The sequence below is a fragment of the Cupressus sempervirens genome, chromosome 10, assembly GCF_028749045.1.
Source record: "Cupressus sempervirens isolate cs-2001-9-10 chromosome 10, ASM2874904v1, whole genome shotgun sequence".
Taxonomy (NCBI): domain Eukaryota; kingdom Viridiplantae; phylum Streptophyta; class Pinopsida; order Cupressales; family Cupressaceae; genus Cupressus; species Cupressus sempervirens.
In genome coordinates, this window is record NC_143127.1 from 560,683,719 (window position 1) to 560,710,950 (window position 27,232).

Here is a 27,232-nt window from a genome sequence, read left to right on the forward strand (position 1 = left end):
ATTTAGAAAGACTAAATCCCTAAGGGAGACCAAGGTAAGTGCTCATAAATGAACCTATTGAACAACTCATAATGTTAGCAAATTTTCATTGCCTATGAAAATGAATATTGATAAAAAAGAGAGAACTCTTATCCCAGTTAATCAATTGCCCAATGATTGTAGACTATAAATTTAGAGCCTTTTAAAGACTCCTTGCCTCCCTAACATCAACTTTTCCCATGAAAATAATATCATCCACAAATTGTTCATGAGAACAGAGAAGTGGTGGGGAAGTAGGCCTAACACCTTAAATTTCCCTTTTCAAAACTAGTCTGCCAATATACCTCCCAAGACTATCAGCCATGATAGTAAAAAGAATAGGATATAATGGATCACCTTGCCTCAAACCCCTTGAGAGACACTGAGAGAAGAGATAGTAACAAGCTGCATTATAATCTTCCATTAATTTGGTTGCTGGAATAGGAATTGAAAATTAGAATAGAAAAATGGAATGAGAATGGAAATAGGGAATGTGAATAGAAAAGGGCAATACCAATCCTATTTGGTTCACTTGGAATTCGATTGGGAATATGTTAATCCATTGTTTGATTGTACAAAAATGGAATATGAATAAGGTTAAATTTTGTATTTTTAAAAATATTTCCCTTAAATCTTTTTGTTTTAATTTATTATTTTTTGATTCATTTTTTCAATAATGGTAAAAAGGTTAATTTATTTTCATTTTAATTTTATTCATTGAAGTTAATGAGAAATATAATTTATTTCATTTTTTAAAACAAATATATATAATAAAAACTATTTAAAAAAAGATGTTTAAAAAAAAGAATAATTAGCAACTATTTTTTGGAATGGACATATGCTCATTTTAAGTGTAAAATTAGAATATGTATACCTATTCCCTATTCCGATTTAAGGTACCAAAAAATAGAATACATTTCCTATTCCTATTACAGCAAACAAACGAACCCTAGTTACAGCTACATGCTGGAACTAATAGGCCTAATATTAATATTTGTCATCTTAGATATAATTTTAAGAATACATAATTTTTCATAATATTTTTTTCGCATATTAATATATTTGTCATGTCTAATGTCGTGAAGAGTATAAATGGCTGCAAATTTGACTAGAGTTCATTGCGGGAAAGAGGTGTTGGGCTCGAAGAATCCTACTCCTGCAGAGTGGAGTGGCAGGGAATGGCGCGGTGACAAGACATAAACGCTACAAACCTACCAGTATCAATCATAAAATCATCGCCACCAGAATGCTCTTTGGAGCAAGTGGAATTTACAGCCGAAGTACGCTATATGAACGTTAACCCCTGCTTTTGTTTTTACTGAGAAATTTCCACTGCTTTGAAGGGTCAGGGTTTACGTGTACATCTCTACTGCATAATAGTTGTCTTTCGTTTCTTCTGTTTTAGTGGCATCTTCAGACAATCACAAGTATGGAGCTCTCAATGTAGGATTTGTGGATTTTTCGTAATGTGTATGTCTGCAATTTTTTGCATTGAATTGTGCGATTCCACTGTTTCGTACGGGAAGCAAGCTAGAGGGCGCAACGATTTTAGGAGAAGCTTGGAAAGGCTTGGACTGTGTAGAGAAGTTCCAAAAGGTCGGGTTTGATTTTTCCTTATATCATCTATACGGTGTTCCTGGACCGTTTGGGTGTTTGCCAGAATCCTCTATCAAGATTGCATTTACTACTAACCGCTGTGCATAGGTTTCTTCTGCTCTGTACTCTTTTTGATAACTCATGATTCTCTGGCATTTTATTTTCATTGATCTTGCAGGCTTGAGCAATCTAACCCCCTAAATATTTTGGAACATAGAAAACACATTAAAGTAACATGCAGTCGTAAAAACTTTCTTGTAGCCATCTTAATCATCATTGGAAGAAAATAAAACACGGTCTGCGGATTTTCCAACACATCTTCTGTGAAAGGGTTTAATTTTAACCTTTTTGAATTATTAATGTATCAGCAAATGGTCTATAGAAACTTGAGTTTTAGCTTTTTCTTCACAGTAAAATGAATGTGGTCTAACCTTGACCTTGGGACTTCAATTGCTTGTCTTCTTGGTCAATATCTTTATGCTAGATAACGGTAATGCCTTTTGAATTATTTGCATACCTGAGCAGAGGTGTGTCAAATTAACCACTAGCCAAAGCAGAAGAAACTTGGAGGAAGTGATGAAAAATTGCTATGATTCAATTTTTGCCGAATGGGTGTGGGTTTTCTGAGTCCCAAGGTTTAGTGCTAGGTAGAAGGAAGGAAGCTTTGTCCAAAACTAAATCAGACATTGTGCTAGCCTTGCATACATATCTTTAACTTAAACACTGATAAATGATTAGAACATTTTCCCATTCCTTCTCCTCCCTCCTTTCAGTTGCTCTCCATCTTGCAATTATATTTCTCATGTTCTTCTTTCCTTTTTTCTGCTGCTCCTAATTTTTTCTCCCTTTGGTATTTACTATTTCAAAAAACAGATATTTGGTTGTGAGCTTTTGTCCCTGCATATGTATTATTGTAATAATTAATTTGTTTAATTTGTTTGCTGAAACTTGACATGTGGGTTATATTAGAATCTGTAAATACAACCCTAGCCACTAACCACAAACCTATTATTTCCACTCTGAAGAATGTAGCAAGAAGGCACACAAAGCCCTTCAGAGTTTCGAAGATAATCATTTTGAAGTTTGAACAATCTGCACTTGGAAATTGCTCAGTTTCTTACTCAATAGAAACTTTTAACTGTTGACTATAAAATGTTTGCATATATTACAATTGCCTATACCTTTGCACCTCATTTGGTGTAAGCATTAGTATATTTCAATTAGAAGAATCATTGTAAAATATTTCTCCTCACTGTTAAGTCTGCAAAAAGATTTAAATGTGTCTGTTTTGCTTCAGGAAACTAATTTATAATCTTTGTAGTGATCAAATATGCACTTATAGTTGAATGTGTTGGTCTTCCTTATGCTGATTGAATATTATGTAGCTAGATAATGGTAGAAATGCTTCATTGAGACAAGAGACTCAAAAGAGACATTTTTGTTGCAGGGATTTCTATCGTATAAAATGTTAAAGCATTTAGCAAGAAACGCGTGGAACAGTTGTGGACGTACATTAGGCATAGTTCATCAAGATGCCCCTTCTATCTTTGCAAGGGAGATTCACTGTGGAAAGGTTAGCGTTTTCTCTCAACAAAGTATGGTAATAAGTGTGGTTGAAGTATGCCTTTAATTATTCATGGTTTAGAGAAGAAAAGAACAATAATTCAGGCACTTAAATTGGAACATAACAAACATTCCTAATCTTTGGAACAGTGACACAGAGGTACGGTGAATCTAAGAAAGTGTTATCCAGTAGTATTTTAATACCACCAATATTCTTCACCAATAAGTTTTCATTGACTAGGCAACAATGGTAAAAGTGAACTAACTTGCATTATTTTCTTTTTTATATTGACTCATTCTCTCAGCTGCTAAAGCAGTTCTAGCTTGCAAATGGAACTGGATAGTTTACTTACATTCAGATTTCAGTATCAAACTTTCACTTTGTAATGTTCCCCTCTGGGAGAATCTTGGATATTGCCTAAAATCACAAATTGATTGAAATAAGGAATGCAATATAGTTATCAACATAAACCTTGGTTTAGACCTTGCAACCATGTTAGATAATTTTTGAAATATAATTCACAAGACCAATTATTTATATTAAGGGTTGGGGATCCCAGTAGACAATTATAAGCACCAATGTTCCAATAATTATCTTATTTTCTTTAGATAAATCGTACAATAATCATCCTTGGTTTTGTTCCTGTAATAAATCATTTTTAGGGTTTGGAGAGGAAATCCAGAAAGGGTGCTTGGTTAATGTTCAGCTCAATTAGGTTGATGCGCGTGCAATTCCTGACCAAGGCAAATCGCCATTGGCCCACAAGCAACAAGAACATCCTTGTGATGATTCCATCCCTTGGGGTGGACTACTTGATTCAAGGGAGTTATGGTTATAGAAGAAGACTTTTCTGCCCAGTAAAGTCCAAGACCTTGAGCAGTTGACCAAGACAACTCACCCCTTGGGTCACAAGCGGCAAGAACATCCCATTATGATTCTATCCATTGGGGTGGTCTACTTATTAAGGGGAATCCATGTCTGCCACCTCTCCCTAACATATTTCCTTCCATTCTCCAGTGATTGTTTGTTTCACTTCCTACAACCAACCATCATGGGGACTGGGGAGGATAACACAAAGGGTGCTTGAGGCCATCCACAACTAAGCCCAAGGGTGCAGAGCATCCAACCAAGACAACTCGACTCCTTGGCCTACAAGGGTAGGAATATCCAACCAAGACAATTTCATCCACGGGGGTGGTGTACTTAGAAGGGAAACCTGTATCAGTTCTTACTAATGCATCTCCTTTCTAAACCCACCTATGAATGTTTTCTTGGGACTGATAAATGAAGAATCAAGATCAATAATCATTTCACATTATTAACTGTATTAAATACATAAGAAATTAATTTGTTAGATAACATCTTCACCATGCACACATTAAGCATATATCTCATGCATACCACAATTGAACAACAATACCGTTACCTGCAAAAAATAGAAAATTTGATCTGATCAATCTATGTGCCTGAAAGTTGATTCTTTTATGAACTGATTTGCTCATTATGAGGACCAATGCTAATTAAATTGCTTTCCTTGATTGATCATTCAATTGTTGCTGAATGATATATATTTGTATGAATGATTGATTGATTAAATGAATTCCTTTGATTTGATGGTTCAAGGGGTTGGTGAGTTATGATTAAGTAATTGTTAAATTAGATGATTGAAAAGTGACGATATAATGGATGCTAGTTTGATAGATTGGTGGATGATAATTGAATGAATGCTGATTTGATAGTGTGATGCTTGATTTCTGAATTGTATGTTTTCTTGATTCCAAGATGAAGTGATGATTGACGTGGATTTGATGTTTGTTTGCTTGATTTCTTGAGGGATTAAAGATTGGTGGATGAAGGATTTGTTTGGATGGATTGGTTAGTGACGACTGATAAGTTTTCCTCTAATGCTTGGAATGAAATGTCCTTTATATTTTATTGGTGAAAGGTTCACCATTTGAGTCACTGCATTTTGCTATTGCCTTTGAGATAATACCAAATTCACCTAATTGATCTTCCATTAATGTCCTCACATGAAACTTTCTCTCTTTTATATCTTCCAATGTGAATTAGAGTCACACCTCTTCATCATGGTCACAATCTTTCACAATTACCGCCCTTTGGAAGAGTCACAACCCTTTATTATTTTTACCTTTTGGAAGAGTCACCTTTCATTATATCTGCCCTTTGAAAGAGTCACAAACCTTCATCATTTCTGCCCTTTGAAAGAGTCACAACCTTCCATTATTATCACCCTTTGGAAGAGTCACAATCCTTCATTACTTTAGCGTTTTGAAGGAGTCACTCCTTTCATTATTTTGGTTCCCAAAATCACAAATTGGAAATCTAGGAGTTTTGCCAATTCTCTGATAGGATCTCTCAATCAGTTCTAGCCAATGAACAGGAATAACCTTGATTCCCCTGTACTTTAGGTGTTACATCCCAATTTTTGATCTAATTTGAAATATAGTTGTTGACGTTCACATGAAGTCAGTTGGTAGTTTAATTTGTTATAATCTGGCTATATGGTAAGATAGTTAGTTGTTATGATTTCAAGTGAAGATAACATGCTAGTTGATCGTTAATCACGAATTCATGGAATTGAGAAGATGGTTAATTGTTACGATTAATTATGATTAAATAATTTAACTGCGGGGAATTTCCTTGTAGGAAACATGTCGAAGGGGGTGGAAGCATTGTCAGAAAATAATTAGGCAGGAGCATCACCATCACTGGGTAGAGGACCTAGCGACTTGAAATAGGATACATCTGTGGAACCGCATGAGTTATTTAAATAATTAAATTACTTAAAATAATTGGGTTAAAATATAAAACATATCTCAAAGGATTTTAATTTATCTTTCATCATATTATTTTAATAAGTATTTATAAACGTGCATATAATATAAAAATGATTTGGCACCATTATAATTTAATAATTAATAAAGTGATGTTACATGTACATATAAGATTTTAATAATATTCGAATTATAATAACATTTGAATTATTATAATTTTTGAATTATAATCTTCCAATTCTATTGTTTTCTTTTTATTATTCTTGCTTTTAACTGATTAATATTTGGCATGTTAAATTGAATTTATGTTTTTGAATTCGAATAGACTTCTTGGAAACGGATGGAAGCCGAGGGGTCTCGACTAAGTTATTAAGGAAGCCGTGAGAGGGGTCGAGCACAATATTCTTTTCTCTGATTTTTTCCTACCTTGCATTTTTTTTCATCTTGTTCTTTTAAGGCCGAGCTTGGATTGATTATTGAGGGGGGAAGTCTCTTGCTACTATAGGGGAGGAGAACACATTTCCGATCTCCCTATTTGTTATCATTTCTTCCTTATTTATTTTGGTTCCATCCCTTGCCGTAGGTGATATTTGTCTACGTTGAGATTGATATTGTATTCTTACACTACGGTTACGGCTGGAAGTCGTTGTTGTAATTCATATACTGATTGCCTTGTTGTAGATGCCTAAGAGTGATCCATGCGTGTGAGTGGATTGGTTTCACAAGAAGTTGATGGTTCATTTGACATTCACTTATTCTTCCTTTTCCGAGTTCCTTATTGTCAATCATGCATTGGATTACCCGCCTTCTGTGTTTTAGCATCGTGCCTTGTTGGCTTGTGACTTCTCTGTCAGCATATGGATATTCTTATTCTTCCTTCTTAGGTCTTCTTGTGGATGCTTATTTGGCATCATCAATGCTGGCTTCGGTTATTTCATGTTTGTAAGTCTATTTATGTTTGTGTTAACTTTGTGTCATCAGTTTGCTTCGACGTTTTGTGCATGCTGCCGTATTTATTCTTTTGAAGTTGAAGTTGTGATTATAATTTGAGAATTTGATTGAAGAAGATCAAATATCTAGTGTCCAGCAAAGCTCAAGTAACTCTAGATAGTATGTCAGGTCATGTGAATGATCAGTCTTTCCGTATTGTTAAATTTATTTTCCTTCATAATCAGTTAAGTTTTTTTTTTTTGCTATTTCATTAACAATAGAATTGCAAGCTATATTCAATCTTGTATAATCATAGGAAAACCTTGTTATGATTAGTAGTAAAGTACCAAGTCTTGGAATTATAAAGCATTAAACCAATGGAAGCTAAAATTCAGAGAGTTCCTGTAAGTTCTAAATTACAAAATGTGAAATGCTAAGAAGCAAACCTTTTGCCATAAATTGATATCTTGTTTGAATTTACTAATTGAACTTCTTTAAATTAGCCTTGTTCATGGCAGGTGATAACCTAGGAATTGAAGTATGGATCCAAAAATCTTTAAGCCACTAAATTTAGAATTAAACAATCAACATCTAGAATCTTTAAAGAACATGTTCATGTAGTCACAGATTGTGAAGGGCTGGAGAAATGTAATCTTCTTGAATATTTGACGGAGTTGTTTACTTTGGGATTTCGAATACCTGAGACTCACCTGGTTGTAAAGCCAAGAAAAAGGGTGGAGAGGTAAGAGAAAGGAATCTACAATAACAAGAAAACTGAATTAGTTAAGGCATACAATGTTTATCTTTTTAATATGAATTATTAAATAGCTCATGCATTATTTCATTAAATGTAATTTCCTGCTGTCAAGTCGAGAGATGTGTCTAGATACTAGGATGCTTAGCTGATGACAAGATGACCCCTGTTTATTTCGGGTAGGGAGGGCCTTTCTCATTAGAGATCATGTGGGAATAAAATTTGGTCCGAGGTTGGGTGGTTAAGCCCCTGACAATGTTTCACCTCTCCATAAGTTACTAGACGTGCATCGGACAAAGATAAGTCATACATTCAATTGGTTGTCAGAAACAGTTAAGTAATCAGAAGGAAAGGAACTTGAAGCCCTAATTGATTGAGTGATAAATGGAGCTCTAATTGAACCCATGGTATTGGAAGCCCTATTTGAATCAGTGGTATCAGAAGCCCTACGTGAAACAACGGTATCAGAAGCCCTAAAAGATCCAATGGAAATTGATGCTCTAATGATTACAGTGGTAAGTGATGCCCTAATTTTATATGGTGGTATTTAATGATAATTGTCTTTTGATTTTTGAATTAACAATATTGGATGGAAGTCGTTTTGTGATAATGTTATAGTGGTATTTGTGGACTAACCCAAGTAGTTGTAGAAGCATCCCTAGTTTGATTTCGATCTTAGTTTTCATGGTATGTGGATTTCAAATTCTGAAGTAAATTCATTTGGATGGTGTTTTAAGTTTTTAGTTAAGAAATTTTGTTTAACTGATTTTAACCGTCAATCCCTTTCGTATGAACGAAACTGATTTAACTGTTTTCCATGAAAATGAAGAGCAACTATATTCTTTGAGTATGTTAGTTGTTAATTAAGACCCAAGAAAACTAGATGTTACATTAGGCTTTGCTACACCTAGGCTGGCTACACCCTCACCGTAAATGCTGATTGCTTGGTTCAAGGCTTTTCTATAGCAAATTTAAGCCTTGTGAGTTCTTCGGCTGGTAGAATCCTTGAACTCGATCAAAATAAAGTTGTATAATTGCTTGAAATAATTGAATGTTTTGTATATGGTTCTTAACAATTGGTTCGATGCTTGTAAGAAGGAAGATATAGATTTTATGACTTTAAATATAAACCAATAATAATACTTCAATGATTCAAAAGACCAATGCCTTTACTTATTTGGGCAATATAGTCAACTACAATGAAGATTTTCATGTACAACTTTATAAAGTGCTACGGGATTATACTGTCAACAATTTAATAATCAAGATGCGACAAATCAAATATATATGCAATCTTAAATTAGTCCATATTGAACTCTAACTCCTATGGTAGGGAGACAAATTGGACACAATTACGGAAACAATTCGATATTTCACCATAGCTATGATGATCACATTTAAGATTCTAAATGACTGTGTTCACTTATTTGACATTTAAATTGTTTATGGAATTTAAAGATGATTATAAAGGACAAATCAATTGTAGTTTAAATCTCCATGCCTTTTAAATAAACAAAAAGCAAAAAAGGCTTTTATTTATCATTAAAATATAATAAATAAATTTACATAAAAAATAATCTTTTCACTCCTTATTCCTCCTTACAAGTAAAAATAAAATATTTCTTCTTCAAATGCTTTTTCGAATATGTCTTGTCTTGTTTTGTCTTTCCTCATCACTTTATTTATATTTGATAATATAGAAGAGTGCGTCTCTTCAAAGTTTGAAGATTATTCCTTTTTATAAATAAATTATATATTCTCTAATTACAATTCCACATGTTTATCCAATTCTTGTCTTAAAAAATATTCTTGTCTTTGACATTTCAATAATATTTGTAGTTAACGTGAATCACCAGATGCTAGATCATTTCACAATTTTGTATTTATACAAAACTACTTGCAATCAAATATTAGTCTTCTACCATTGGGTCCTCCTTGTCTGTTTGTCATTTCGATGAAGTATAATATCTTAGGCTTTTACGACAAATAGTATCTCTCGTTGTTCCATGCCCTTAGCCATAGATAATCCCCATTGTTGTAGAAGATTCTTTTCCAACTTTGTCAGCTTCTGAGGTATTGATTTTATCCAAACTATCCACGCTAGCATATGTTTCATTTTATCCTTGTCTTATATCGCTGACTTGTACACATATCATTGCTTTGTCTGAATATTTAAATTGATGCATGATTTGAAATTCATATCGACTCCCAAAATAATAAAATATAAATAGCAAACTACGCTACTGTTATTCACGATATTTTTCTTTTGCTGGCAATATCATTCCATCATATATCACCATTCTTGGTGCGACAAATAGATTGCTTACAAACTTATGTAATGATTGTCCCTGGACTCACTGAAACTAAAGCCCCCTTTTGAATCATCTTTTACATATTCAAGTCACTGCTGGAAGCATATATATTTCATTTGTGTGTTAATTGTGTGTCTTTGTTTGCACAATATTCATGTTTTTTTCCACAGCACTTATCTTCTAATTGTTTGCACTTATATGGAACTTCATAGCTTCCTCTTCACATGAGTTTGTTCCCTGTTTACGGGGTAGTACCTGTATTTCTTTCGGAAAAAGCTGGGCATAATTGTATGCAAGACCTGTGTAAGACTCGCCTTTTGCAAGCAATCTTCATATCTAATACCATTGCTTTAAATACCTTCATTAATCAATTTTGAAACAAGGTCAAAGGAAGATATATAACTTTTTTGAATCTGCCTCTGTAGCAACAGCATTTGCCAAATGTGATTTTCTTGTACTAGGAGGACGATAGGAAATAACAGCTCTCTAGGGCTTCCATACTCTTGTCTGAGGAAGGATATTATCTTATTTAATCATTGTAATGTATTTTCTGATGTCATTCTTAAGAGACTTCATGACTGCAGCAAACCATAAAATCTGTTCATCTCAATGTAAGAGATACAAATCTTTGGCTACCAATGCAGAGCTTTCACAACCATCAGGATATTAAAAATGAAGCCTTAACAATATTGATTATAATGAAGATAGAAATTTATGGGGAGTGATCAGATGGATGTCCTAATTTCAAATTAGGAATCCATCACATTCATTTTTTTCTTTCCTTACTTCTTTTTTGATTCACACCTTCCTATTTTTCTTCCTTTCTCTCTTGCCCCTTTTAAATGAAGTTCTCTTCTCCCTTTTATATCTCATGTTTGAGGGGGTCAGAACTTCTCATTTCATGCCTTTTGACCATCCATTAGACTTAACTGAAATTTAATTATGTTATATGTTAATTTTAATTTAATTCTTATATATTTATAATTATAATTTAATTTATTTCTTATATTTAAATTACTATTAATTCCTATTTCACAATATTGCTTATTCTCAAGCAATGTCGATTTTAATCTTGTTGATTGGATTCATTGCCAATATGATGGTCAACCATTGAAGATTTATAATCTTTAGACCCTCCTTGTTATTAGCTTTTGCTGGGTTACTCAGTAATAATTGATTTTTCTTTCTTCATTGTCTTTGCCTTATTGGACAGTCTTTTTTCTATGCATGACTTTTCATTGTCAACAGAGGCTGAAAAGTGGCTAATATTTCCTCACTTTCTGAAATTTGAATTTTTTTACCTTGACTTTGTATGCTTTTCTGATAGCTGTAAATTCGGCATGCACAAGAGGATCCATAGACATGATACAATTAATGACAACATGAACAACTTCATTACTTTGACTACAACTGCCACAAGGCCCAGCATGGCATGCCATGAAAACAATTAGTCTAGATTTCTTCCTTGAATATCTTGATTATATTAAATTCTATACTAACAACTTCCTTGAAGAGTTGTTAAAATATTTGACACACAATCAATATAATGACAATTAGTAGGCAACCTACCATCACTATAATGGTGTTAAGCATTTGTATTCTCACACATTCTCCTTATAGATTTCCATGGCATTTGTGGTCACATTTTGCGTACTATTGCAGAGTTTCATTATCTGGTGTTTGTAGATGCTGCTGCTGCATTGTTTTCTCCTTTGGCACTTCTCTGGATGGAGTCTTCTGGCGTAGTTGACCTTGGTGTTAAGGTTTCTTCTTTGACCTTTATGCCTTCTATTTGTGCCCACTTGTTTTTGGTTGCTAGGGCCTTCCTTTTAGGGAGTTCTTTGGCTAAGGTGGAGCTTATTGTGCCCTAGTTCATGGTTTTGAATATGTTGTCCCCAATTTTTGCTTGGCAAGAATTAAGGGATAATTTTATGAGATTTGCCCATTTTGTAGGCTAGGTCCATGTATTCCGAGTTAGTTCTTAAATAACAAGTGTCCTTATAATCAGTAGCTTGCAAGTCAGGTTTCAAATTTTGGCTTACAAGTGGTTTGCCTTAACAATCAGGTGTAGTTGGGATTCTGAGATCCAATTACAAGTATTGCCTTGTGTTAACATAGTGCAATCTGGTCTCTAGGATTCGATTGCAAGCTTTGCGTACAGTCTCTAGGTGCAGATAGGGTCCTGAGACTCGTCTTACACGTTACATTTTACATGATATTTAGGGTCTAAAACCCATTGAGAATGTACTCCCAGTTGCAATCAGGTCCTTGGGACCCGATTGCATATCACTTACCTTGCATGTTTGTAGTTGGGTCATGGAGACCCAAATGCAAGTTCTCTTTGCGCTCTTAGGTGTAATCAGGTCTCTAAGAGGACCTGATTGCATATCACTTACCTTGCATGTTTGTAGTTAGGTCATGGAGACCCGAATGCAAGTTCTCTTTGCGTTCTTAGGTGTAATCAGGTCTCTAAGACCTGATGACAATTTCAATTATATATCTCATTTGCAATTGTGTCTTTGAGATCCAATTGCAAGTCACTCCACTGCAATCACAAGTGTTGGTTGGGTCTTGAGACCCAACCTAGTTTTCTTTGCCCTCCTTATAGGTCATCGATTCTCTTTGCACCATTGTAGTCAGGTCTTAGGGACCCGACTGCATGTTTTCCTCCTAGCAAATTTCCTGTCGGGTCTTTGATTGCATATCAACATGCATTGTTTACAATTTTAATCAGGTCTCTAGTACTTGATTACATGTTGAATCCCCTTTGCAATTGTAGTAAGGCCTTGAAACCCCAATTGCATATTATCTACTATGTATTTTTGCATTCAGGTCTCTAAGGATTGATTTCATGTGAAGTCTAATTGCAGATGTAACTCAAATCTTGAGATTCTAATCACAACTTGGTCTATCTTTAGTCACTTTTGACCTTATTCGCTACCTTCGTGAGGTTTTTCTTAGTTGTCTCATGGTTTGAGTCAAGTTCTTGTCCAACTTTATGAACGCTTCATACCCATTGATGCTCTTCCATTTCAAATACTCTAATCCACATATTGGGACCTGAAGACTCCAAGCACTGGTAACTTTGCAACATGAAGACCTTTGGGACAAAGGATGATGGCAATGAAGTCATGCTTTTGGAGACATAGTTTGTTTTGCGCCATTCATTATGTAATTAAGTTTTGACACCTTACATGTAAAAATGGGAATATGCTAAGTTATCGATTTGGGGTTGGGGTTTGGGTTCGTGGGTTTGGGCTATTTTTTTTTCCCATTTGAGTTCTTGAGTGGGTTTGTGAGTATATACATGCAAAAAAAAGAGAAATGTGCATAATTTTAAAATTAACTAAGTCATTTCATAGTATGAATATATCAATGTTACTTGATCATTGATCAATGCCAAATGTCAAAGATAAACATTAAATACTTGCTCATTAATCTATGTTCATGATTGTAAAGAAAATCATACATTGAATTACTAAATTGTAAAATGAAATTTCAAAACGTAAACTAGTTCATCAGATTACTTATTAGGCTTCTTTTAAGGTTAGAAACAAAAAAAACTAATAAAACATCATTTTTTAATGTTTTTTAAGTGACTTTTTTGGCCCCACGGGCCGCAGGTTCGTGGTGGGTTTGGGCAGGGTCTTTGTTGGGGATTGTAGGTCTGCTTGAGTTTGCGCTTGCGTGGACCCACATTCCCCAACATAAACCTTACCTAGACTTGGGTGGATCTATAGCCTTCGACAAGAACCCTGCCCGAACCTGAAGCGAACCTAAGCTCGAATCTCGTGGACTCGGGCGAACCCACAGTCCCCAACAGAGACCTTGCCTAGACTTGGGTGGACCCATAGTCGCTGACAGGGACCCTGCCCAGACTTGAAGCGGACCTGAGCTCAAACCCGGACTTGTACCCAAGCTATAGGGTCCGGACCTGGTCTCGAACCTAAGTTGTAGGGTCCGAACTCGGCTTCTTAGGGGATATGTAATTACATCTAATCACATTACAAGTCAAAACATATTAGAACTTTAATGTGGAATAAATCAAATTTGGTTGTAGGTCTCCCTTCTTTTTCTCATAGCCTCTCTTTTATAAATGATCATCTTTTTGGCCATTCAACAAAACTCTTAACAGTTTGGGAAATATTTAAACTGCGATTTTAGATGTAAATTGGATTATAATCATTAAAAGAGGCAAGTTGCTCTCAATCTTTGTATTGGAACAAGTTGGTATGTGTCAATGTTATTCAGAATTGATTGAGTATTGTGGTATTTGAAAGAGTTATAAACCAATTTTGTAGTCTTTGAGCTGCTTATTGGGTTTAGAACTCTTATGTATTCAAACTCGATCTTGTACTCTTTGAGCTGCTTATTGTGTTTGAAGCTAGTGTTATATGTCCAAACTAAGAAATAATGTTACATTCCCTGTTATGCTGATTTTGAAAATATCATTTAACCGTTGATATTTCAAAATAATCCGAATTGGTTGGTTACATTAGTTACTCATTTTGATTCTTATGAATGGGATTATCGGTTAATCATTATGTTTCATATGAAATGGAAGATGTTGGTTAATTGCTATGGTATTACATGAATTGGGATTGGTTAGTTAATATGGTTATTAGTTATAATAACTAAATTTCATTTGAATAATGAGGAAGTATGCTTTTACCATGTAATTCTGCTTATAGGAGTGTGACGAAGGGAGGAAGCATTGGCGGAAAGGGAATAGGGCACCAACTTGTTTGAGAACTATCAACTATGAGTCTAAACCACTATGGTTAAGGGAAAGCAAACTGGGGCAAACTAGACATGCCAAGTTTCCACCATAAGCTAACTACGACATCAAATGCTCACACATGTTTCATTTGCATAAACAAATATTATAGAAAAGATAACGTTACCTTTAAAATATAAATTGGAAAATCTGCAACATGTGATGGCGGATGTGCTATGTTATAAATAATACCCATGGTACACCTAGGTACATTTATACTTGCTTTATTCAATGAATGAATGAAAGATTTTTAATGACGTCCACGAGGCCATAAGCCTAAGGGACCCACAAAAACTCCTAGTCAGTCTAATGTGATTTCTCTCGCCTATCTCTCTTGTTGTGAATCTGCATAAGTAAAATGGCCCCCCTTGAGGATTCTTGGTCCTTTGAAAAAGGTCTTTTATGTTGTTCACTTTTAACGTTTCTTTGTGTTGGCTGCGAATGTCTTCGTATGCTGTACAATCCTTCAGATAGTGCTAGTCTGTTTCCACCACACCTTTGTTGCAAAATCTACAAATTTTGTCCTCCTACTCTTCCTCAGGGACCTTCCATCTACCAGTTTCACATCTCAAACGGTGGGAACCAGATCTCAATTGAGCGATTAGGATTTTTGCCTTTCCTTTGATCTCGGCTACTAAATATTCTTTGTTGTCATGTTCGCATGTGGGATTAAATTCTTTGACATAATAGGCTTTTTTTCTACCTAATTGGTTTGCCAACATGACAAATCTAATTTTTCTTGCCACCCATTTTTTTATTTCAGAATTGTTTTCCGGGCACTCTTGGTAGACAACGTTCCACTTGTTGAACCATTTATTGTTTTGTTTCTTCCATGTCTTCTTCCGACGAGCTAGTTCTCCGTCAACCACCCTACTAGGCTAGCGTTGTGCATCCATTTTACTCACTTTTTTTAGATAGCTCTAACAATTGCCGAGGCCTCCAACGAGAAGATGCCCACCTCTGCTAAACTAATCTCGTATATGTTACATCCCAATTTTTGCCCTAAAATTTTAAGCTGATTATAGCCATTGAACCCAATTTATTTCTTCATGTTCATGTGAATTTGAATCAGTTAATTATAGCCCGTTGTATTGATCTAATCATCATATGAAATTGTGTTAGTTAATTCTAGATGTTGTATTAACTTATTCATGATCATGTGAAATAGAGACAGTTAATGGTAGTCGTTGTACATATATGATGAACAAGTTAGTTATTATGATGATTTTAATTAACAACTTATAAATCTTGAATTGATGTTTTGGCGAGAATGTCGTTTTGAATGATTATAGGATGAAGACTGGAGAGAGAGGGGAAGCATTGCGAAACGAGGTCATCGGAATGGGATGGTCATAAGGTTCAGTCATCAGAAACGACAGGTTTGACCTAAAAACCATCCTAGCAAGGTCATTAGGGCTTGGCAACATATTTCACGGTAAAACGGCATGAGCTATAAGTAAAAACAATATATTAAAAGCAATACAAAATAAACATAAATACTTACCTTTGAGAATATATTAAATAATAATATCATTTATATTATTTTATTCTCTTAACTATGATCATAGATAAATAATTATAAAGTGACACCATTACATTAAAACTATTAATCCAATAATGTCACCTTACCATTACATATCTATAAGCTTAATCAAGAAAATAAAACAGATATAAATAATATGAATTATTTTAAAAATTCTTCATCTTCCTTTTCTTTTTCCATTTTCCCCCATTTCTAATTTCTTTCTTTTAGCCGAATTGATAAAGATTCGAATTTGATCTTGAAACTGATGGTAGCGGTAAGATCGGGCTTTGGCTATTAAATAAACCTTTATTCATTCTCGGCAATCATCCTGTTTTGGCGTCTTGCATCTATATTCCTTACCAGCATTCTTTTCCTGGCAACCCGAAGCTTTATGTTAGCCGTTTGCAAAGATTGAGATTGGCCTTGCTTGCAATCCACTTGAAGTCAGATCGAATCCATTTACAATCTGCAGAGCCAGGGTAGGCAGTTAATCAAGTGCAGACTCATCTCAGGAATGGTTTTTAGAGAGATTCGAGTAAGAAATCCAACTCTTATATCGTTCTTAATTTTCTTTTATTTATACTTCCATGATATCATGCCTGCTATCCTGGGTCGGCAGTCTTTTATGTGAAATACCGCTTAGAATATATGATATTGCATTTTAGAACCAGTTAATCTTTTCCTTGTATCTTCGAATTGAAGTATGAATGTTCCAGTCATAAACAATGGAGCTATTTTGTTTCCAATCTGCCCACTGATTACTTCATTATCATTATCATTAACATATGTTAAATCAAACATCTCTCATATTGATCGAATGTACATTTACTTGTTTTTCTTTTCGTTTTAGAATGATGTCTTGTCCTCAAGTACAAATCACATACATCTTGCTATAAAAATTATTAAAAGAGTTTGAGATAATGAACTGTAAGCACTAAGGTAATCACCAGGCAAATGCCAGAATATGGTGAAAAGTCTCTAAGTAAAGCTAATTTGATGGCACCAAGGAATCACCGGCTTGATGGCCTGATTATGGTGAGGAGGTGTAGATGAACCTGTAAAAGGAAAATACAAGAATGATATCAGTAAACAATACATATCTAATTAAACTAATGCATTAGCTCATGCAAGTTCCCCTTTTGAAATAAGTTGTCAAGCTGAGTGGTGGAGATTGGGTTGTAAACCCACATTATGAAATCCTTGCCTAGGGTGGAAATAGGCAGATTTGCTGGAACAATTGATCTTGTTGTTGTTCAGACGCTTCAGTTATTTCATCAAATAACTGTTGGGACCTCAACCCACCTGGATACTTTGATGTCTGGATCAATGAACATCGCAAGCCCGACCTCGGGGTAGGGAGGGCCGTTCTATTTAATTAGAACCTATGGGGATAAGTAATGGTTCGCGGCTAGGAGGTTAAGCCTATGCCAATGCTTCTCCTCTCACCAAAGCTAGAGCTTGGACAACCTAATGAGGAAGCTTTACAAATCAATCTGTATGATCCCTTAATCCTGAAAGTTCATTATTTCAATTCAAGTTCAAAAGTTGTTTGTTTTAAAAATAGTTAACACATTGAGATAGTTAAATGTTCATTTCAATTCTGAATTTCTTTTCAAGATCATTTGCCATTTATTTTGGTTAAAATTAGAGGTAGTTAAATATTTACTTTCAGCTGAATTAGTTGAAAATGTTTTCAAATTGTATTTTTGATATTACAGCATTCTAATATAGAATTATTTCAGTTTATATAGCCGTTGGAAAATCTTAATCATGTGAATAAGGAATAGAAATTAGTTTAGTTCAATACTGAAATTTAGTTAGTAGGAAACCGGTTGTTATAGTATGGAACTGTGGATTTGATTTTGAGATTAGTTGTGATGAAGTGTTTCTAAATTCTTTCAATTTGTCACCATTTATGGTTTGATACACTGCTTCCCCATACCTCACTGCCGTATTGTACACATACATGTGTGTGTATACGTGTACCTTGAAGTAGCACATATGTGCATATATATACTATAAATGCGTATGTACATACAAGTATACTTATACTTCAATGTAACACACATGCATATACATGTGTATAAGAAAACCCGTATATATATGTATATAAATGTATATGTATACATATATATGTATATATATGTATACATATACATACATACATATATATTATATATGTATATATATGTATGTATAGATGTACATACATACATACATATATGTATGCATATATGTACATACATACATATATGTACATATATACATCTATGTATGTATGTACATATATGCATACATATATGTATGTATGTATATATGTAAATATATACATACATATATGTATATTATATGTATATATGTATATGTACATGTATATGTACATATATATATATATATATGTATATATACATATATATACATATATAATACACACACACACACACACACACATATATAATAGTTTGGATTGACCTTTGACAAGGAAATTAAATTATACATACATACATACATATATATATAATAGTTTTGGTTGACCTTTGACAAGGAAATTAAATTATCTCATTAAGTCCAACGACCTCTTATAATTCTTTAATATTTTTGGCCTCTTATCATTCTTATCATTCGGCCTTTGTATTTTATTCCAAGATTGTAACTTATCTCCGCCACCTCACAATCTCTCATGTACGTAACTTCTTCTTGGTCGGGCATAGTTTCCCCATAATCAAACATTGTTCTATAAGTTGACGAATTGCAGTCACTCCTGATGTTGGTCTCATTTTTCTCTTTAAAAGTTTCTGCTATTCCATTCGAAGTTTTTATCAGAAGTTAATTACTGCCATAAGCACTGAGCAGCGGTCAATAAGTCATACTATAAGGCTCGCGATTGAAGTTGAGAAAGAAATCTCTTTCATATATCAGCCCAACCCTGTCAAGTCGTAATTGTTGACTCTTCCATGCCTTTACTGTCATACATTAATAGTTTGAATAATTGCATCAAGGTCATTCTTGTTCTGTTGGTCCAAACAGACAAGTGTGATGATAAAGCAGAGCTTGAAAATCTGGGCATAGTCATGATCGTCATGGGATGAGCCGTCAGCTCAAGTGGATTATATTTCCCTACTTTTTATTTGTTTCCGTACAACATCAATAAGAGACAAACCGTGTGCAATCACACTCCACATGCTACAGCTCCACCCTTCTATGTGCCGTTGAGAGTATGGAAAATCTCCTCCACTAGATGTGTAGCAGGCGAGAAGGTCACTGTTTTACATACTTGTATTCATAAGGTTGCTCTTGAAGGAATTTGACAAACTTTTGCATTGTACAACGAACTTAGTATATGTTGGTAATTACACCAACAACCATCAAGGAAGGCCATGCAAGGCCAAAATGAGTGGTGTAAACCAGATAAGATGGCCCTGAAATCATCTGTAAGTTATAAACAAAATGTATATCAGAATCAGACCAGAAATATATAAACTGAAATAGAGAACTAGTTAGCTCATGGTGGAAAGATGGGGTATTGTCTCATTTGTCAAGTTGAGCGGGGGGTGATCAGACACACAGTGTCCAAGTAAATCCTTGGCCAGGGTATGTTTGGTGGCAGATATTGCTGCTATGATCACTAGAGGTCAGGATAATTGACAGTTGGATAGATAGGCTGATAGGAAGGTTCTCTAGCCGGCTGAGCAATTGACACTCTTAACACCAAGATGCTCAGGATTCTTGTGCCTTATCCCATGCAAAGTAGGGCCATTCTCAGTTGAGAGAGTGAGTGAGTGATACACTAGGTCCATGGTTGGGTGGTTAAGCCTTTGGCAATGCTTCTCCTCCCTACCAATGCCAAGACTACACAAGACAGATTGTGTCACACTTTTAGCCTTACACGATTTAGTGGGTACTTGTGTTTCTTCTTGTTTCATTTCAAGATTTCTAGGTAGTTATGTATTCAATTATGGTTGCAGTTACATTAATTCCTCTCAGTTACATGAAGCGATATTTTAAGCATATTAGTTAGTTAACGATCTCTCTCTCTCTCTCTCTCTCATGCAATTTGATTCCTTACTATTTAATTGAACGAATGAAGTAAATCACCAATTGTTAGTTAAGACCTTTCATGTGAATCTGTTTATAACTTGATTTGTTATACCTGTTAATCCCATGCATGTGAATAAGTAGTTAGTTTATTTTGAATATGGAGAACTCAGGGTAGGAAAGATGGACGTTACAGATAACTTGTAGCCTTTGTGCTGGTTTTATCTTCTATGCTTGCATCTTTAATGTGCTTTAATCTGGAATTGATTGTGAGTATTGTGATGTTTTTAAAAGAGATATAAACCTGATTTCGCAGTCTTTGACCTGCATAATGTGTTTGAAGCTGGTGTTATATGGCCAAACTAGAGATTTCTTGTAGCCTTTATGCTGCTTTTATCTTATATGCTTGCATCTTTTAAGGTGTAGTGAATATTGGAGTCTTTGAGCTACATGTGTATTCCATCTTTGTTCCTAAATCCACATGAGATGTCATAAATGGGCACTTGAAAGATTGTTCTAAGGAAGGATTATCTATTTTGAAAAAAGAGATAGATGATCGGAAGAACACTTATTTTGAAAGAAGAGGGTAAAATAAGGTAACACTTTATTAATTAGCTCAGTGTACATAATCTTAGATCCTAGTTAAGTGTTAGTTGTTGTTTGTAGCAAAAATTAGGGGGAGCCTTCCCTTACAAATAGGAGAGACCATGTTTCTTGTACTGCCGTTAAAACTACTATTTTGCAATTGGTTGAAAGCTGTCGGTTGCAAAGTATTCACCCAACAAGATAGTTAAAAGACTTTAGCCTTCTACTCCTTTTGAGGCTTATTTGTTTGTGTGGTCGGTTGTCCTTCTCTTGGGATTTATAAGATATTTTTTTGTCTACGGACTTGGTTTTTCCAGGAACAGCATCCTCATGACCCATTTTGTTCTTTGTTGGGGCATAGTGTGTTCTTTGGAGGTTAAGACCTCCTCTAGTGGGCATTATGTTGTTTTCTTGGCTGTAGTCAATATGGTAGTCAGCTCTTCCTCGGAGTTTTTAAGGATTCCTGTGATTTTTGTTGTTGCTATGGTTTTTAAGGGCCTTTCCTTTGTGCTAAAGTTGGCCATGGTTGAAGAGGATCTATTGATAATGCTGCCCATGCAGTTTTTGGAGCCATGGTTTTTTTATTGCTCCCAAGGAGTAGAGAGTCATGTTTGTTGGGTGTGGGATTGCTTTCCCTTTGGTTCTTGGTCGTGCAATGTTTTGTGGTGACTTTTTGCTTTTAGCAGCTTTGTTGTGTGGTGTATGGTAGTTTTTTAATTTTCTTCTATCATACCTTTTTAGGTTTGTGTTTTTCCTTGTGTCTAAAATTGATTGCTTTGATTTCGTCAAGGCCAATTTTAGATTTCTATTTTTGGTTAAGGACTTTCCTGTTTCAGAAGAGAATTGTGTATTTGTGCTTGTTGTAAGGGCTCTTTTTCCTGTGCATGCTGATTTTTTGGAAGGGCCTACTTTATCACTACCCTAGCCTCTTTTCACAAGTCTCCTACAGAGGTGGAGAGTTCCTTTGTAGAGGTGGAGATCTTGGTTGTGAGATGGATTGGGGATTTATTTCTACATTAGCTGGGTTTCTCTTTTGTTGATCCTAATGAGGTGGTTGCCTCTCCTATTGAGGCAGGGAGTGTTTGTGGGAGAGGTGAGGTGGTGGCATGATGCTATAAGGGGGCTGATGCTGATCTTTCTTTGGTTGTTGGCTACAAGGTAGCTGATGTTGGTCTTACTCCTGTTTTCTTTCCTCTTGCATCTATTGAGGTGGAGACTTTGGATGGACCTAGGGTCTTTTGGTTGCATCTTTGAAAGGTTATGGGAACCTTTCAAAAACCCATTAAGATTTTGGGAGCTTGTTAAAACACTCTGTTATGAGTTGTTTGGGGGCTTTAGCCTCATTTTAGTGCACCTTGAGCTTTCCATGTTTAGTCTCTTGTAGGCTGTTGTTATTTACTTGATTGCTGGGCTATTGTTTGTATGTGCTCTAGCCTCTATCTATTGCAGATTTCTGTTAGTGGATTTCAGATCTCGGTAAAATGTTTTTGTATAGGGTTTCACATCCCTTCAAAACCTGCTTTACCCTTAATAAAAAACAATTACTATGTCGTTTTTACTAGTGTCTTACTAATGTTATTTTGTGGATTATGAGACTCATGTTTGCAGAAAGAAGGCCTTTGATAATCTAAAACATGAACCTTGTTTTAATTTAAATGCATGAATATGGCCGTTGAAACAATTATAAGTACTCATAAGTTATACATGGAATAAACTTGCTAAAAACACATAAACATGATGTGAAGCATATTCAAGACACAAGGCATACATTAGGAAGGCACACATTTAACATGAAGTAATTATGTTGAAAACATGACATAGAGCAAAGACATACATATCCATAAATCCACACATAAGGTATTGTAATGTCCCTATTAATTTAGACGAGTTCAACATAAATTAGCCTATTCTTAATATACATTGAATTGAAAGATGTGGATTTAACTCATGTTATTGTAATGTCAGTCAAAAGACCATATGTGTATATGTATAAATCAAATAAGGATCCATGCTAACCTTATTATTATTATGTTTGAGAAGGATGTTTTGGATGTAATCAGATTGCTTGGATACCAATCCTCAATAGGCTTTCCCTCAAAGTTTACAGATCATGCCCTTAAGCCTCTCTTGGGACAATGCCTTCAAGGTGCTCAGGGTTGCTGATCCCCACCCTATTTTGGGATCAACCTATTGGCTGCAATTTACTCTAGCCTTTCCCTGAATACATCTCTGATCCTTTTTCTCAAGTCTAAAATTTAATAATAAGTTTAGCATGCACATCTGATGGTGTGTATATATATATGCTAAGTTGCACGGGTACCTCAGCCCCCCTGCAGCAGTAAAAGTTCGAATTGGTTGGCAGTTCTTGTCCATTTCGGACTTGGTTCGACCAGGGTACTTTTTTGCCTTGCGGGTTTGTACTGGGTTTGAACCCGGGCAAACCAGCACCAAAACCTGCTGTGAACTGGGCCCTGCAGATGGCTGGAAAGTGTTTTTTGGGCAAAAATTAAATGTTTCTTGGTGTCCACAACCCTAAAAGTTGTTATGAATTGCTTTTGGTGGCCTCTCATTGTCATTTTATTTTTCCAAATAGGTTAATTTGTCAAATGTTTTGAATCTTTGATGTTGAAGTTGATTGAACTATATGATGATATGATCATTATGATTATAAGTTTAATTGTCTATGGTGTTTTTGTTGTTTAATGTGTTTATGCTACTATGCTACATTCTAATTTTAACTCGTGCTTCATAAATATGTGTGTATATATATATATTTATAAAAAATAATTTTTACATGTTTTTTGTACTAATGAACCCAAATGAACCCAAACCCCTTTCCAAAATTTTGACGAACTTGCAAACCGGTTCTCGAACTTGGAGCCGAACCCGAACTGGCAACTTAGTATATATGTCAGCTATGGGTTTCAGGTTTCTATCCATACCTGATATTTATTTATGTATTTATAAATACATAAACTGGTGTCTATTAATGATGCCCGACTGTTCACGGAATATATCTTTATTTATATCTTTATCCTGTATATTCATAATTCTCTGTATCTTCTTTTTTATTCTTCTCCTGTTAATCTCTTTCTTGTAAATAGTGATAAATATATTTATCAACTATGATTCCTTATCCCTTAATAAATGTATGTATGTATATAGATATCTTATGTATTATCAATTGTATATCTGAAATATAACATACATATATATACTTTGCTGATTATTATTGTTACACACACACACACACACTTAGCTACCGATGTGGGCATCCTGGAGCTGGAGGCAGAGCTGGATGTGTGAGGGAGCTGATCAAGAGGTGGATGCCCTGTGGGTGCCATCCAGATGTGCTCCCTAGACATTCGGATGTGCGTGGAGGTGTATGCCTTATGGGTGCCATTTAGAGGTGCTTCCCAGGCATCCGGATGCATGTGGAGGGAGTGCATACGGATGGCGCCCACAGGGCATCCGGCCGCTTCCGGATGCCTCTGCAGGTTCAGACCCAGAAAAACGTCAAAATGAAGACTTTTTGCCATTGAACTTCAATTTAACACGTGTAAATATGAGTTTTTAGTTATACTTTTTTGCTCCTAATCCATATAATTATGATTTGGAGTGATGAACATTGAATCATGAACTATATGTTGATTTTGTAATTGTGATGATTTTCAGTGGAATGGTGTATGATATGGTTTATAATCTAATTGAATATTTAATTATTATTTATAATTTATTTAAATTTCAGTTTAAATATGTATTGGTGAAGTATCATCCTATCAAATGTTTTTATTTAGTATATTTCGTTCATTTCTTTGCATTGCCCCCAAAATTTTTTGTACATCCGCACACCCGATTCTTGCATCCACATCCAGATTCACACTCGAATTGGTAATTTAAATAATTCTGGTTTTGTTTGTTATTTTATATATTCAGATGCATGATTCTAATTCCTTCCTCATCTCTCTTTGAGAAGAGTATCGAATATCTTTCCTAATTTTCTTTTTTCCTTCTGAAGAGTGTCAGATATATTCTTTATAACATTCTCCTATCCTTACATTCACCTCCCCCCTTACATGATAGGGAGAGACTCTGCTTATATTTTGTACTTTTGAAATTTGAAGTGATGCCTCTAACAGATGTGACCTTGTCTCTCTATAACAACCTTTATTTCATTTTCGCACCCTTCCATCATTCTAATCAGTTACTCGTGATCTCGGTTACTGATGTCTTAATATGTTAGCAACCACTGCTGAATCTTCCAATCGTGTCTGACAATAGCATTTTTTGCTTTAGGATTCATTCTAATCAGTTACTTGTGATCTCGGTTACTGATGTCTTAATAAGTTAGCAACCACTGCTTAATCTTCTAATCGCGTCTGACAATAGCATTTTTTGCTTTAGGATTCAATAATGTCAATCATCCTTAAACGGCGTCTTAATATCAATTTGTATTTGCCAATCATGCCTATTAGTATTAATGAATGTCTCTCTTCATCAGATATGTGTGATAGAGTTAAGGGTCTTATCAACACCAGTATAAAGGATTATTATTATTCTCCTTATTTGTATTTATATTTTTCTTGTGACTTATAAATTTGCTGATTTGTAAATGTCACATCAAAACTTCTCCTGACATATAGTGTTTGCTCAAACTCTTCTTACTCCCTGATGTTTGTAACTCCTCCATGTCATCGTTGTTGTTATAGTTTCAGCTCTTTATCATATATCTATTAGATTCATTTCTTATGCTATTATTCATATTTTGAGTATTGATTTTTTATGTTTATGCTGATCATATTATGTCTATGATTTTGGTCTCCATATATTTTGTAACTTTGTTATATTATAATTTATTTATTTTCAATTTTAATTATTATGATTTAGAGAGGGAACATAACAGTCCTTCCCTCCCCAAAATTACTTCCTCAAGCAATGATTGAGTAATTAAGGGGTCCCATCCTTCCCTCCCCAAAATTGCTTCCTCAAGCAATGATTGAGTAATTAAGGGGTCCCATCAGTAATTCATCATGGTTATGTTCAATAGTCTTTATGTCATTTATTCTAATGTCTTATCAATCATGTTTAGGGCTAGAGTAAAACATGCACCTTCACACTTTGAATGCAAGAATACGGCTACTGAAATTTTGAAACACTTTTTAAACTCTCATGGATTAAGCTTGTTTGGAGATCTATGAAACATAAAGTGCATACATTAGGAAGGCACACACCCTTGTAAAGTAACCATACTGGAAACGCAGTAGTCAGGAATAAAACATATAAGTATGAAGTATTCATCTAAATATCCATTTAACATGAATTTTACGCACAATACACATGGAGCATGGAGTATGCACTCACGTACAATTAAGGCGAGAAGCACATGTATACCCATAAGACATAAATGAATGCATGTGAGAAGAGATCTTACACTCAAAAGACACGAATAACACATCCGCAAACATGTAAGGCATGAATTTATATGATTGATACACATGACACATATGAAGTGTTTGCATAAATACTGTAACATCCAAATTTTCTACCCTTATATTTACCCATTCATTTTATATTCAAGTAAGCAAGATTTACATATTTAGATACCCGGGATTATTAGTTATAACAGATTAACTGAATTTCCGTTATTGCCTTAACGAACAAATGAATTAGAGAAATCACAATCTAACTAATGCATTTATAAAAGATCATCATGACTAACCATTGCATAATGAAAGAGATAAATCATTTCCTACTTGATACAATCTGAAAGGAAGTAATTGCAACAATCACATAATAATTGCATAACTAACTGGACATGAATAAACATAAAAGGATGACAAATACCCGCTAATCGAAAAGGCTAAGAAGGCAGTCTTGATCTATCTTGTCCAAGTCTTGGCATTAGGTGGAGAGGAGAAGCATTGTTAGAGGCTTAACCTCCCAACCATGGACCATATGTATCCCCTTTTATTCTGATTTGAGAATGGCCCTACCCTGCGCGGGATCAGGCACGGTGCACCACTTTGTCCTGTAACCTGAGCATCCCGGTGTTAGAGTGTCAGCTATACAATCGACTCTACTGTGGAGTCCTTCCCATCAATCTAGTCATCTGACTACAAGCTATCTTGACCTCTAGTGATCACAGCAACAAGTTTTCCATTTACCTACCCAGGCTAGGGATTTACATGGGCACTTCGTACCCGATCACTTGCCTCTCGACTTGACAAACAAGACTATACCCTGTTGCCCTATTACAATAATAGATAAGACGTCTATTATTAGTTAATGGTTATCTTGTAAATATCTTTAGCTTTAGTTTGCTTTCGTTTTTTGCTTTCTCT

At 34.9% G+C, this 27,232-nt stretch overlaps 1 protein-coding gene across 6 annotated transcripts in view; it reads left to right on the forward strand.

Moving 5' to 3' along the window:
• The first annotated feature begins 1,135 nt into the window (after window positions 1–1,135).
• Window positions 1,136–27,232, forward strand: part of LOC149535119 (Ribosomal L18p/L5e family protein) — a 44,588-nt gene continuing 18,491 nt past the window's right edge. For 2 of the 6 annotated variants that reach the window (XM_089803716.1, XM_089803713.1), the window contains exons 1-2: window positions 1,136–1,298; window positions 3,062–3,187. Coding sequence is in view for 5 of the 6 variants with exons in the window: in XM_089803713.1 (XP_089659839.1) it covers window positions 3,080–3,187 (108 nt within the window). In the remaining variant the exon portion in view is untranslated. Of the gene's footprint in view, window positions 1,723–3,061; window positions 3,188–27,232 lie in introns of all 6 variants that reach the window. The other 4 variants (XM_089803714.1, XM_089803711.1, XM_089803715.1 and 1 more) reach the window with 4 other exon arrangements.